Raw genomic sequence first — 15,160 nt, 5'->3', positions numbered from 1 at the left:
GAAACTTAAACTACATACACACACAATCATTCTCAGGTGTTGGTGCCCTCGTTTTTTTTTTCTTTATGCGAACATGCTATTAACCATGCGGTTTAATAGTTAATTAAAATAACTCTATTAAATCTCATGATTTAATAGTGGATTGGAAATTAACTTCGTTAAATCGCAAGATTTATTAGCATGTCCGCATAAAAAAAATGAGGATGCGCACACTAGAGGAGAACTGATATGCATATACATATATGCGTATATGTGTGTGTATTGTGAATTTTGATGATTTGTTAATCTCACCTTACACTTATACAATGAAAGACTTATAATTTTATCATCTTTATCAAATTTATTATTTAAAAATTATATTTACCATGCACTATCGATTTTTTCTTAATAATTATATAAAAGTCATATGAATGAAGTTCTTAGATAGCTTGGATTGGAGGACTGCTTTGATGGAATTGTGAATTTTGAGGGTCTAAATCCAAGCATCAAAACCTGTTATAGGCAAAAGAGTAAAATAACCAAACTCCCTCTAATAAGTGCCTAATTATAGGCAAAAGAGTTTGATTATTTTAATTATTGTTTTTTCAGACTCGATGTTCGCTATTTTGAAAGCTATAATTCAAATCCAGCATCATATGCTTTGGAAATAATTGGGCTTTTTGGACAAACTGAACAATTCAATGACTGATGATTTTAACTGCTGAATCAAAATCCGCCTTATATTTTGGGATGGGACATATTTAAGGGACCGGGCCAGGGCGGCCCACGGTCTAAGCGAGGGCTCACTTTTTTAAGTGCGTAAATTCAACAAATTAATTATTTTTTTTTCAAAGAATGAAAAATGAGAATATACACACATTCATCGGGAAAGCGTACCATATCAATTTCCTACTTTTTAGAAAAGCAACATATACTAGGTAAATTCGACAATTTCAAATATAATTAGAGCAAATAACAAAATAATAACAGAAAAGACTAAAAAATATTCACAATTTTGTTTTTAAAATTATAGAATTTTCTATAATCTATGTCCTCGAGTAGTGATAGCAATGAGGCAGATATGAGTTGGATCTACTGTACTCTAGATCCAGATCCATAATAAAAATCAAAATCCTTATCTGCTCCAGATTTGTCATGAATTCATATTTTTCGCTCCATATCTAGATCCAAAAAATAAATAAATATCTATATCTACCCTAAAAAAAAATAATAATAATTCAAATCTACTTTAGATCCGTTATGAATTTTAAAATTCAGCAATAAAAAAGTAATAATTTTTTAGAATGAAAATTGAAGGCCAAAATGTATTAATAACAAATAAATTATATAGTTTTTCTCAAAAATATAACAAATATTGTAACTTATACTTTTACACCAAAACAACCAATAAGAGAGATAATAAAATATATTTCAAAAGTAATTATAGGATCAATCTAATATTTTATTGTTTCCTTCATCATTTTAATATCCATGACACACCCACATTCATTCCTACAACATTAGATAATGACATATAAATTAAATATGATTTATATTCAATGCATTATTATTTTTATTATGGCCATATTTGACTAAATATATGAATAATTATATTCCTTAAAAATTATTTGGCCAATATAATAAAATAAATTGTCATGTTGTATTACTTGGCTTGCAATTTAAATATTATATGTACATGCTTTGGGACTGACTAATCTTTAAATTTACAAAACTAACCTTTAAGTTTTAAGAGTTTAAATGTATGGTAAATACCATTAATATGCTATGAATAAAATTTATTATATTATAATTCTACAATTGTTAAAAAACTTTTAAAATAAAATAAAATTAAAAGATGGGTGGATATGGATATGGATTTAGATATTACGATCGATCCAGACCTACTCCAAATCCGTTTTAGATCCACACATCGATATTCAAATTCGATCTAAATCTATTTTAAACCAACCCAAATCCAATCGGATTATATTTGGATCACGTGGATCTTAAGTAAGATCCAATCTATTACCATCCCTATTCTCAAGGTGGGTGTCTTTGAGTTGTACATGAGCATATAAATACCAAATTCTCAAATATTCATCCATTAAAATATTTTTATTTTTATTATTTAATCATCAAAGACAAAAAAGGAGATAAAGACTCATTCTCAAATCTCACATTTTCTTAGCATTTTTACAGCCAAAATCTCTCTTTATTTTCTCTTCCCCCCCCCCCCCCCCCCCCAAAAAAAAAAAACCAAAAAGCCTATAAATAAGTCCACCAAACCAAACGTCCAATTTCTTTCGTTTTTACCCAAAAAAAAAAATAATAATAATAGTAAAAATAATGGGTAATTCTGGAAGCCACAGGCGCCACCACAGCAACATCCCACCGCCGACACCGCCGCCGACGACCAGACAAACACAAAGCCAATACGTGTTCGCCGCTGCTACGCCATACCCGTCTCAATACCCGAACCAATACTACCCTCTTTACCCTGGATACTACCCTCCGCCTGTGCCCGTCCACGGGGCCTACGGTTACCATCACATGCCGAGCGGGCATTACCCGGCGCACCCTCCGCCTCCCCCGCCTCCGCCGCAGTATATGGAGCACCAGAAGGCGGTGACGATTAGAAATGATGTGAATGTGAAAAAAGAGACGCTTAGGGTTGAGCCTGACGAGGAGAATCCTGGGCAGTTTCTTGTTGCTTTCACTTTTGATGCCGCGGCGCCTGGAAGGTGAAATTTTTATTAATTTTATTTGGAGTTCTAATTATTATTATTATTATTTTTGGTTTATGTGTTTGGTTTTGAAAATTTGACGATTTGTTATGATTCTTAGATGTGGTTTTTTTTTTTTTTTATGGGTTTCATTTTTGTAAAAGAAAATGCAAATGATTTTTAGCTATCAAGAATACTAATTATAGGAGAGAAATTTTTATGTGTTTGAGGGTGTTCATGTGGAAAATGGGAGTGTTTATTCATTTTTTTTTTAATTTCTTATATTGATGCTGAATTTAATTTGGAATGGTGTTGATTTCTTGGTTTTTTTGGGCATCTGAAAAACATTAATTCTTCCTTTAGCTGAATAACATGTTGGATTTTGAGTGATGCTTGAGGATTTTATCCTTTGGTTGCTTGAAGTTTTGTTGACAAGCATCGTTAACATTTGAGTTAAAAAATGTGGTTTATGACCTGGTTGCAAAGTAAACATTTGGTGCTACTGATGTTCAAATAATATAATACTGGTGGACTCCCCAGTTATTGTCATGAGTGTTATCTAGAGAGAAGCCACCTTCATCAAGGTCTGCATATTGTTGACAAAGTTACTAATCATTGAAATTATGAACCTGGTTAATTATCATAGTAATATTGTCTTGCTTTTAGCTGTATACTACTTTATAGACATTCTTATGTTTATGGTTCATTTGTTTTAGGGATGATATGAATCACATTTTGCATGTGTCAACAAATATTCTTCTTTTCTTAGTGGTTTATTGTTCTTTTTCCTTTTTTCCTGCAGTATTACTGTCGCATTTTTCGGTAAAGAAGATGTAGACTGTACTGTAATTGCAACCAAAGAAGAACTGCTTAAACCAGTCACCATAACCTTCCAACAAGGTCTTGGCCAGAAGTTTAGACAACCTTGTGGAACAGGGATTGACTTGTCAATGTTTGATGAGATAGCGTTAACTAAGGTGAATGCTGAAATTTATCCTATAATTGTGAGGGCTGAGGCACGCCCGGCAGATTCCAGCGAAGCAGAAGCAAATCCAACCGGGAATTCTCAAATTACTATGGCAGTGTTTGAAAAGAAAGAGGAAGGTGGCTTCCATGTACAGGTAATTAAGCAGATCTTGTGGGTGAACAGAGTGAGGTATGAGCTTCAGGAAATTTACGGAATTGGGAGTACAGTTGCTGGTGATGAGACTGATTCTGGAAAAGAATGTGTCATCTGCTTGTCGGAACCACGGGACACAACGGTTCTCCCATGCCGACACATGGTATGTTCAGAGTATTACTCAATTCTCTTCCCTATCTGTGTCTTTTATATATATATTTTTCTTTTGGTGCAATGAAAGAAGGCAGTGGAGAGGTATCTCTCTAATTTTCACCCAGATCTGAAGGGAGGACTAACAACATAGCCGTCAGTGTTTTATCCATCTCGAGTCAAATTTTTTATTAGCAATTAATGGCAGCAGTTTAGAAGAATAGCAAGTCATCTGATAACATAAATACTTGTGTATATGCACACCATCCGCTATTAATAACTTTTAGTTGAGATCAGATGCAGATTGTAAGAAACAGTAGTGCATGTCTGGTAGGCCTTTGACGTTTCTTCTCTACACGGATTAGGTGTATCCACATCGTATTTGTTGCTATATGTGGCTTTTCAATCTGCTTTAGGTAGGCTTTTGATACTTCTGATATACAAATTTTTCCTTGTCATATAACCTAGTCATCGGCTTTAGAAAAGGACAGTTGGGAATGTTCCAAAATTTTGGTTTAGAATAAAGTGTTCATCTCCACTAGACTTCACCATAGCCAGTGTTGAAGGTTGTTCTCTGAACTGAAAAGTGGGAGCTCAGTTGCATGTTGTAGGTTGTGGCTCTATTCTTAAGCCCATGGTTGGATGCTGTAGGTTGTAAATGTTTCAGCCAACTCCCCTTAAATGCACTGGAAAGGTTCAACAACAGTACAAGTAATATTTTACTCGTTTTCTACTTTGTTGTTTGCCCACTCCACCCACTTAGGGAAGCATCATGTGTTGTTTTCAGCTCCCATTTAAAAATTTGCTTGAAGAAGTATTTCTATATATATATATATTCCATGGAGGAAGGATGAATTGTTGAAGAACAGTAAAAGACCAATTTACAAGGTTTTGGGCCCATGTTGGGGTGTGTATTGGGTTGGCTATCTGGATATGTTGACGATCTTACGTCCTTCGTTCTGTCTATGCAGTGCATGTGCAGTGAATGTGCGAAGGTTTTGCAGTTCCAGACAAACCGGTGTCCAATTTGCAGGCAACCGGTTGAGAGGCTGCTGGAAATTAAGGTGAATAATGCAGCTGATGATTGAGGACGGTCTCTGCTCCCAAATGATTGGCTTTTGTACTCGAAAAAAGAAGGGAAGAAAAAATTGTTGGGCCAATGACTTCTCATGTATATATGGTTTCGTGCTGTTCTATGAGTTACATATAGAAATTCTTTTGATTTTTTTTTTTGGGTTTGGTACCTTGGTTCAAAGCATTATCTAATTACTGTTGTGTAAGCCTGTCGAGGAATCCTTAATATATGTATTAAACGAAAGACATCATTGCTAGTTAACAACAACATATATTCTCAACAGATTATGGCCGTGGTTGTTTTCGCTCACACAATTTTTTTCTTACGTTTCAACCTTACGCATTCTATTATAGCGTAAATGGTTGCCGGTACGTGTTCGTAATGCATGCTTAGACTAAAATTTGAAGTTTTAACAATTTTCTTTTCTTTTTAATAATAATTACAAAGAAAAAAAAAATCACGTTCTCATATAAAATACTGAACAGTCACAAACCAAGAATAAATCACAGTGGTGTGCCGGTAGTGGGGGAAATTGGGTGGTAACCGCAATGGCATCATTTCCAACTGAAACCCTAAACCTCCCGCCTCCAATCAACGGTCAAGATCCAACCAGTCACAACGAACCTCTACAAAACGCCGACGACGAACAAATCCAACCTTCCATTCCGCAATCGACAGATGACGTCACCACTACCGCGGCCGAGAAACGCAAAAGAGAGGACCTGGCAACGGAGGGCCCACAATCAGAATCAGCTGAGCCTTCGCCTTCCCCTTCACTTCACCCTCTACACAAAACCAGTCTCTGCTCCTACTTCAGGAAGGTCGGCACGTGCTGCCATGGAAGCACCTGCAGGTACGCTCACGGCGAAGAGGAGCTCCGAATCAGACCCGATGACACGTGGGACCCGACGTCGGAGCGGGCCAAGAAGGCGAGGAAATTGGAGGATGGAGATAAATGTGAAGCGAAGGAAGACGCAGTGGAGGAGGTTATGATGACGGAGGCGGTGGTTGACGGCGACGGCGACGGCGATCAAGATGTTGAGCTTAGTAAATGTTTGGTGCATTTGCCTAGAAAGTGGCATTCTGATAACTTGAAGAAGTTTCTCGCAGATCATGTGAGTGCTAAAACAGTTTCTTTAAACTTAAGAAATTAAAGATATTTTTTTTTATTAATGTATTCTGACAACAGTGAAGAACATTTTACTGTTTTTAAATCCACAATTGCTTTGAAATGGAATCACTCACAGCCAAAGTATAATTGACTTGCTTGTTCATGAGAAATGCTTATTTTGGCAGGGAATTTTATACAAATCTGCAAAGAAAAAGAAAGGCATGACTGTGGGTTTTGTGAAGTTTGAAAGTGTAGAGCAATTGAAAAATGCAGTAGAGGTATCGTTTGTTTATTACTGTTTAGTGTTACTGCTTCTTAAATTTTGTAATGAGCTTTTGACTCATGTGAGAGTGTTGATGAGGCAGGAGCTGGAAGGAATATCTATTGGAAACAAGACTTTAAAGGTTGCTAATGTTGTTCCCCGATCTTTTGATAAGAATATCAAATCACCTATGACTCTATCCGGAAATGCCAAGCAAACTAGTGAATCTGCTGTGCCTGGAGAACTTGCTGAGGCCCATGCATCTTCAAATGGACATGAAGATGGTAATGGAAACGATGAAGGTTTAGCAGGAGATGGTTCGGGCTTGAAGGTTAAAAGTGCACGAGATGTTGTGACACCCCTTGCTCATATGTCTTACAGCGTTCAATTGGAACACAAAAAGAACTCAATCGCACAGATGCTCAAAAAACTTGTTAGAATTGCCAATTTATGTTTTGCTTTTCATTTCTTATAAACCAATGCAGTACAATTTCTTAGATATCTGAACTTTTCAAATGTTTTGGACAGACTAGAAATGCGCGTAAAGCTTGTCCAAATGGTGTTTCACTTCCAGAATGGATTATGAAATCAAGAGAGATAGGTATGTTTTTCCTCCATGAGGTCTTTCCAAATAGAAGTGTTGGGACTCTTTCCACCAAAGGCAGACCTACGGCTGGGCTGGGCTGGGCTGGGCTGGGCTGGGGTAGGCCGGGCTGTGTCACGCCTGATCGCCCAAGAAAATTTCATTCATGCACCTTAAATTTTTATAATTTTTCAAATAATAATATGGTTTTAATTTTATTTTCAAATATGTCCCCAATTTAACACTTTCCTTATTTTTTTCAATTAGAGTGACTTATTTTATTAAATGGTTAAATATATAATTTATTGACTAAATTGAGATCATTAGGGGCTTAAAATATTAGTACTGTTTTGGGGCTTAAAATATTAATACTGTTTTAACTTATTATAAAAAATGTTATGGTTTGGTCTAATTGAACAAAAAAAAAAAAGTATGTCAATGTATTATAACATTGTCACTAGTATTAGAAAGTTATAAAACAATTATAGTAACAACTAACAATATTTTCATAATTTCATGGTTTATTTCCTTCACAGATATACTTGTTCTTTTTCTTTTTGCTAAATGATATTATTCAAATATATCACATTCTATATAAAATAAAAAAGAATTTCATAAATAATTTTTTTAATGTACAAGTTTAATAATTTATATCATAAACTTATTTGTTACATTATTATCATTCTTTTATTAAATACATATATTTCGGTAAGAGTTTTGATGTCACGTTGCTTGATATATATGTTGTTTTACTCCTTTACAAGTAACGACATTCACACAAATGTCTACCATAAATTTATAAATTAGCCTAGGGTTGTAAAAAGTCCTAGATCCGCCCTTTCTTATCTCTATCCTTGTTCTATCTAACATCCTGCAGGTGGTCTTCCATGTAAACTAGAGGGAATACTTGGATCCCCACTTGTGAATGGATACCGTAACAAGTGTGAGTTTTCTGTTGGATATTCTCTCCAGGCAAAACCAACTGTAGGATTCATGCTTGGAAACTTTAGGTAAAAGGCATTCTCTTTTGTTCACTCTCTCTCTGGTTGCTGTTGTTGGGAGACACTTCTTAGTGTTGGAGCTACTTCACTGAAAGACGAGATTTTCAGGGAGGGTGTCACAGCAGTCGAAGAACCTGTGGACTGCCCAAATGTATCAGAAATTGCTTGTAAATATGCTTCAATCTTTCAGGAATTTCTGCAGCAATCAGACTTACCAGTTTGGAACAGATTCAAAAATAGTGGATTCTGGCGCCAGTTAACGGTACATGTTGCTCACAGTGACTACTGAGTGTTTTTTTTTTTTTTAAAAACAATTTTGGGCTTCTCTCACCATTGTTATGCACTGAGTTAGGATTTGTGTAATATTAGGGGTGGCAAAACGAATCGATTTCGAATTGAATCGTAAATGAATTGGGTCAAAATTCTACTGATTCGGATTCGATTCGTTTATTAAATGAATTGAAATCTCAGGATTCGGATTCGATTCGTTTAATTCATTTAGTAGAATTAATAAACAAGTCAAATTGAATCCGGATTCGTTTATTATTCGTTTACCCTATTACGAATCCATAACGAATCAAATCGAATCAAGATTCGTTTACTATTCGTTTAGAAAAATATAATTAATAAACAAAATTAAGCAAAGTAAAATATGAAAAAGCCACAAATTTAATATCCTACAACAAAATACAAATAATCAAACCATATTATAGGATTAAATATACAATCATCCAAATACCAAATACCAAATCCTTAATAATACAAATAACCTTCAAATTTAAAAAAAATTTCAAATAAATTTTAGAACAAAAAAGTAATTTAAGTAAACTAATTTTAAACGAATCATTTGTATTCGATTCGTTTATGACCTGTTTATTAAACGAATTCTAAACGAATAAACGAATCAATATCTTCAAACCTGGATTCGATTCGTTTAATTAGCGAATCAAATCGAATTCACCCATTTATTAAACGAATCAATTTTTTCAAACCCAAACCCATGTAATTCGCATCGAATCGAATAAACGAATCCTGACCCATATTGCCACCTCTATCTAATATGCTGTTAAAATGAACCTGAGATTTCATATACTCTTAAATTTAACATTCTATATCTTGATGTGTATTTAAGGTTCGAGAAGGAAGAAGTCCAGGGAAGCCATTGGATGTTGAGAATTTAGAGGTCAACATTTCAGAGGTCAACATTTCAGAGGTCATGCTAATAGCACAGGTTTGTGTCTAAAGAACTAGTAGACAGATTCAGTGAACTAATGAGCCATAACTTATTCAGAAGGTCCTGGAGTATGTTAAAAAAAGAATGATGTTAAATTGTAATTGGCTCAAGCCGATGTAATTTGGTTTATGAAGGATTAGATTATTGTTTTCCTTTCAATGTATTCTGCTTATGTATTTTCTTATAGCTTTTGTTCCCCCCCACCCCCTATCTTGATTACACAGGTCTCCTCAGCGACCTTTGATGATGCAGTGGTAAACAATGAATTTGAGAGGTTGGCTAAAGCTTTTGCGGCTGGAGCTACTGCAAGTTCTCCATCTTTACCACTGACAGCTTTGGTCATTCAGGTATGAGCTCCTTATCGTGATTTTGCTCTGTAATTAGAAAAGTTAATACATACATAATTAACTAAATTATTGGGAAGAAGTGCCTCGTGGGACAGTATAGAACAGGAAAATGGGAGAGAGTTGGGAGGTTATTATTTCAAGGGTTTGTAACTATTTGGAGCTTTTGTTTCATTGGGCTTTTTGTAAAATCCAAGGATATTGCATTATATGCCATCATATACTTTAAACAGTTAGCTTCATTGGTACTTTAATAATATTTGGCCTAAGCCTGAGCTGCTGCCCCAAAATTTTGTAACCTGTAAGATACTTTCTTTGTTTTATCCTTATATCATATGGTTTTTGGTATTTATGTAGGATCACCAAGGGGTATCAAATGTAGCTCCAGCTGATGCTCCATTGCGTCTTCTTTCCATCCCAAAAGCAGATGGTGAGCCAGAAGAAAGCAATGATGTAGTAGAAGCAAGAATCCACGATTCTATAAGCAATCTTCGGTTCTGCATATCTCCAACTGCTTTTTTCCAGGTTAGACCTCTGGTTTCTGTTTCTCTTTTTGCTCAATTGAAAATTCTCTCACAATGCTGAATATCTTGCATGCACAAATGATTATCATCCATATACAAAAGCAAATGAAAGATTTTTACAGAGTATGCATGTACCGCAGGTTAATACCCTAGCTGCAGAGAAGCTATATTCACTTGCTGGGGATTGGGCTGATTTGGGTCCTGATACCTTGCTCTTTGACGTGTGCTGTGGAACTGGAACAATTGGGCTTACATTAGCTCATCGTGTTGGTATGGTAATAGTCAGCTACATATCATGTTATTCTTCGGGTACTTTTAGTGTTGAATACCCTGTGTAACACGTATGATACCTTGTTTGGATAACATTGTAACTTGAAAAGGGATAGATTTATATAGTGGTGGCTTCTTGAAACAGTAAACAGGGAGTAGTAATCTATGAAATAAGCTGATTCGATCTTGTTTTCGTTTTCTTAATGATTTGACTTCTCGGACTCTGCAATTTACAGGTTATCGGAATTGAAATGAATGCTTCTGCAGTTTCTGATGCTCATCGGAATGCTGAAATTAATGGCGTAAAAAACTGTAGATTTGTCTGTGCAAAGGTTTGATTTTGACTTTTTTGACACTCTCTAGCCGTTTTACTTGTAGAAATTATAATGTAGTTGTTCATAAAGGATACAAATTTGAGATATGATTGTCCTTGAAAACAAATCATGAGCCAGAACATCTTGTTATTCTCGGGGGTTGACTCTATTTAAATTATTTATGTTTATTGATTTTGTTGTAATTATTGTAGAAATTTAATCATTTATTTATTTGTATGGATCAACAGGCAGAGGATGTGATGGGATCTTTACTGAAAGATTACCTAAATCCCCTTCGGGAAGAAGATGAGCATGCATCTGAGGGTAGTAACAAGGAAATTACTATTGCTGAAGAGAAAGACTCTTCCAGAGACAATGTTCCAGAAAATGAAGGGTGCTCTGGCCAGGACCCTGAAAATGACATAGCTGATTCCAATTGTCCGGAAGGCAGTGGAAAAGAACCACAAAGCCAACTTCAGAAGGATTGCACTTCAGAGGGAAATTCTTCGGTGCAGCCGTTTAAAAATGTGGTTGCTATTGTTGATCCCCCACGCGGCGGACTTCATCCCACTGTAAGTAACACGCTCCTATGTATGTGGACATTCACATTTATATTTTTTTCAATGACTCCTACTGTAATCACAGAGGCCCTTCTATTGTTTATGAGAAATAAAATATATTATAAAAGGAGCCCCTTACTATTATTCAGACCACATAATGAAGAATATAAGGGTGGGTTTAGGGTCCACCCTTGAGTGTGGAAAAATTGAAGTTTCATGCAGTGTGCATCCAATGAAGCATTTCCCTGTTTTTATGCTACCAAGTACCAACAGCTGAAGGTTTTGTATTATGCTACCACATCATGTTTATTTATTTGTTTGAAGTTGGATTTAATTATTTTCTTTGCTTAATGGATTTTCCCTTTCATTTTCCTTGTTTATTCTTACAATGGTATTTCATCTTTTGAGGCTAACATATCTTGGTTGATATGCCTCTGGGTAATTCTTAAAATAAAATTTAGTTAAAAAAGAAAGGGTTAAATAGCACTACTGAATATGGCTATTGAGAAGGTTTATGCTTTGATTAAATTTACCTTACATGTTAAGGCTATGAGAGTGCACCTTGTGCTTTATACTTGAAACTTTTTCAGCCTTGACTTGTTCTTGCTTATGCTAATTCAGATTTTGGGCGGTTGCAGGTCATTAAAATTTTGAGGACCCATGCACGACTGCAGAGGCTTGTGTTAGTTTCCTTAAAACTTTGTATATTCCTTGTTCTACTATGTATTGTTTCTACAACCTTTGACATGTATGCCATTTCTTGGTGTGCAGTTACATATCATGTAACCCTGAAACCTTAGTAGCAAATGCTATTGAGCTTTGCACACCGTCTCCAGATAAAATTGAGAAAAATAAAGACAACAGGGGGTGGAGGAACATGAGCAGTGCTGGTTTGGCCAGGCATAGAGCCAAATCCATGCCCATATCAAAGCCTTTCCAACCTGTAAAAGCCATGGCAGTGGATCTTTTCCCACATACTTCGCACTGTGAAATGGTGATGCTCTTGGAGAGGTAATTAGACCATAACTCAAGATGCCACAATTTTGCCATGCAGCCAACTCCAATTTGAACGTTTGAAGGATTCTTATGTCTGCCAATAAAAATTTTAATAGTTACAGCTTGTCGTCCATTCTTTGGTCGTAATTGTTGTATTGATTCGAGAACACAAGGAACTGTTGAATGGTCGGCGGAATTCTCATAACTGTTTTTTGGCCTTACCAATTACAATTCAAAGAGACTTACTGAGAAAATACTACATTAGAGTCAGTGTCTGCTGCGGCCCCCGGACCTCTAGTTGGAAACCCCAAGTTTTCAGTTGCACTCTTAATTTTTCAGTTGGAGACCCCCCCAGCGTGGGCGTTGTACAACAGAAATATGGAGTTTGGAAAAAAAGGAATAAAAATAAAAAATAAAAAATGGGTTTGGACCGGAAAGTGTAGATGACTATAATTGTTGATAGCGGTTGTATTCTAGCCCAACCTAGATGAATGAACTCTTGACACGGCTCCAATCGAAGTTGAGAGTTGAGACCCTTGGCCCAAACTAATCATCTGCTGACAGGTGAATTTAGCCATTACTGAAAGGGATCCACCTCCACCTGATTGTTACCTGTAGAGCTAAAAGCTAATGGTTTCTGACGGATGATGCACCGATGTTGGATGTTACAACTGAGTGGAGCTAGTTACTTTACTTCACAACTAAGTTGGATTTTCCCCTTATCAAAAAAAAGAAAAGAAAAAAGTTGGATATTCCCACTATCATTTGTAAAGATTGGATGGGAATTTGGCACGGATGTCCATTGCTTGTCTGTGGATTCTTAAATCGCTCCGATTTTTTTTGTTTAGTTTCCAAAATTTTTATCTGGGACTGTTGCCCTTTTTTTGGCCTGTTTTGGTTACAAAATTCAATCATATTTGAAATTATTGTACCCCAATGCAGGCCTATGAGAGTAATGATTGACAAATATGCCTGTGAAGTGAGCTTTAAGTTAAAATGAGTACTTTGTTAAAGAAAGTCAATAGCCATTTTTTTTTTTTTTGGTTTTAGCTCAACTTTTTCACCATAAAGCCAAATACAAAATGAATCCATAATTCTTTTATTACCCTTTTTCTTAGTACATATCTCGATGCCAATGCCTACCATACCCACCAAACATAAATACCTAAGTCACAAAAGCTGAAGTCTCCTTTCAAACATACAAGAAGAAACTCTTTGTAAAGTCTCCATCCATATGCCTACTCATGAGTATTACTTGCGCTGCTTCTTTTACTTTTTGCTTTCTCTTCTTTTTAATGACTTCCGCTTGAGACATCTTACACTTGTAGCACTTATCCAGCCTTTGCTGATGATTGATTTGGACACATGCAGATGCAGCATCATTTTTCAAACAAAAAAACACATAAGCTTTGCCCTGCAAATTTGAAAGTAAAGAGTGGAATATGTGTAATTTCTGGAATTACGATAAAACTCTTTTCTTAATTTGTTTTGATGATGATCACGAATAAATCAAAATTCAATTATTGTTTATAAATTAGTGGGATTCTCTTTCTCTCTGCTCCTTTTTTCGGCTGCGTTTGGCAGTCATGGTCATGTCAGCAAATGGGGTATCTTTTTACACACCCACTATGGATTCTTATCTTTGTGGCAACATCAAAATCTACCCTCCGCACTGCCTCTGGAACGATATAATTTCTACTTTCCAAAAATTGACCAGAGTCTCCCACTTTAACCAGTTAAAAGTACTTTCTTTAATTCAAAATTTTTAATTATCTCATTTCATCAGTAACCACCGCAGTCCGCAGTTGTTAGTTGTCAACTTACCTTAGCTGCCGTTAACACAATCTTGATTAAGGCAGTTCATTATTTTTAAGCCCTTGCTATGTAAAGAGCAAGCACCATGTATGGTGCAGTATGGGATACCAGTACACAGCTCGTATTGAGTATGGGTTTAATATAGGCGCGGCTTCGTGATTGTTGGTACAGAAAGAGATGGGTTCGGTGGAGTCACATAATTAAGAATGATAGGTCACCAAAAAATAATGGACTGTCACAATACTAAATTTGACATGGGCAGAAAATGATAATCTAAATGAATATTTTGACATACTTGAGAAAAATTCTACCCACTATATAAAAGTGGTAAGATTTTTAATTGCTGATTAACCAGATGTTTAAAAGATAAAATGAAAATGACCAGTGAGACAGCTTGTTGATTACCATCCATCCACAGGCTGTTAGCCAACAAAAAAGCCTCCCGCCACTTCAAACTTTGAAGTTCCCTGTCATCTTTTAGAAAAGCATAAAGCAAGCAAGCAAGCAAGAAAGAGGCTTCTATCAACTATTAAACGTTCCTTTGATTTGGTCCCATAATAAATTAAACAGTTAATCCGTGGCGTAAAGAAATTCTGACGAATTATCGACCGACCAAATCAAGATTCGAAAACTAAGAATCTTTACCATTTTCTTCTTTCTTTATTAATAATAATAATAATAAAGTAAATAGATTATATAATCTCTTGGTGTCATTTGAGTTATAGTTTAACATCAAATATACAAAAAGACACAAGAAAGTAAGCTATTAACATGTTAAGTAGTTTGTTGTTATGTGCATGCGTTTGTGATTAATAAGATATAAACATTTTCATAATTCGTAATAATCAAACGTACGAAACTCAAATTCTGGAATTGGAGAAACACTACCAAAAATTTAAAGAGTTATGTGGGATATTTGTGACTTGGTCTTTTCATATTATAAACATACATATTACACTTATATATTTTAGAAATTCAAATCCACAGAATTGGGATTTCAGTGGACTTTTGTCGGATTAATTAATAATTGTCATCATCATCATCACCGCCCGGTGCACACTTTTTTTGGTGAACAGACGTTTATTCACAAAAGAAAGTA

General features: G+C 35.5%; 2 protein-coding genes across 2 annotated transcripts; both read left to right on the top strand.

Moving 5' to 3' along the window:
• The first annotated feature begins 2,227 nt into the window (after positions 1-2,227).
• LOC18033747 (probable E3 ubiquitin-protein ligase LOG2) lies at positions 2,228-5,356 on the top strand. Its single transcript, XM_006424528.2, has 3 exons — positions 2,228-2,720; positions 3,505-3,985; positions 4,944-5,356. Exons 1-3 carry the CDS (start codon positions 2,326-2,328, stop codon positions 5,058-5,060), a joined length of 993 nt encoding a protein of 330 aa, XP_006424591.1. The 5' UTR covers positions 2,228-2,325; the 3' UTR covers positions 5,061-5,356.
• Positions 5,357-5,502: 146 nt separating this feature from the next.
• Positions 5,503-13,114, top strand: LOC18034360 (zinc finger CCCH domain-containing protein 24). Its single transcript, XM_006424527.2, has 14 exons — positions 5,503-6,162; positions 6,344-6,436; positions 6,524-6,853; positions 6,949-7,021; positions 7,881-8,013; positions 8,113-8,266; positions 9,137-9,235; positions 9,463-9,585; positions 9,940-10,107; positions 10,247-10,381; positions 10,613-10,708; positions 10,939-11,262; positions 11,889-11,932; positions 12,022-13,114. Exons 1-14 carry the CDS (start codon positions 5,596-5,598, stop codon positions 12,263-12,265), a joined length of 2,583 nt encoding a protein of 860 aa, XP_006424590.1. The 5' UTR covers positions 5,503-5,595; the 3' UTR covers positions 12,266-13,114.
• Positions 13,115-15,160: the final 2,046 nt, after the last annotated feature.

Source organism: Citrus clementina, unplaced genomic scaffold (assembly GCF_000493195.1).
Source record: "Citrus clementina cultivar Clemenules unplaced genomic scaffold, Citrus_clementina_v1.0 scaffold_8, whole genome shotgun sequence".
NCBI lineage: Eukaryota > Viridiplantae > Streptophyta > Magnoliopsida > Sapindales > Rutaceae > Citrus > Citrus x clementina.
The sequence above is the reverse complement of the archived record's forward strand: the minus strand, read 5'-3'. Positions and strand labels throughout refer to the sequence as shown.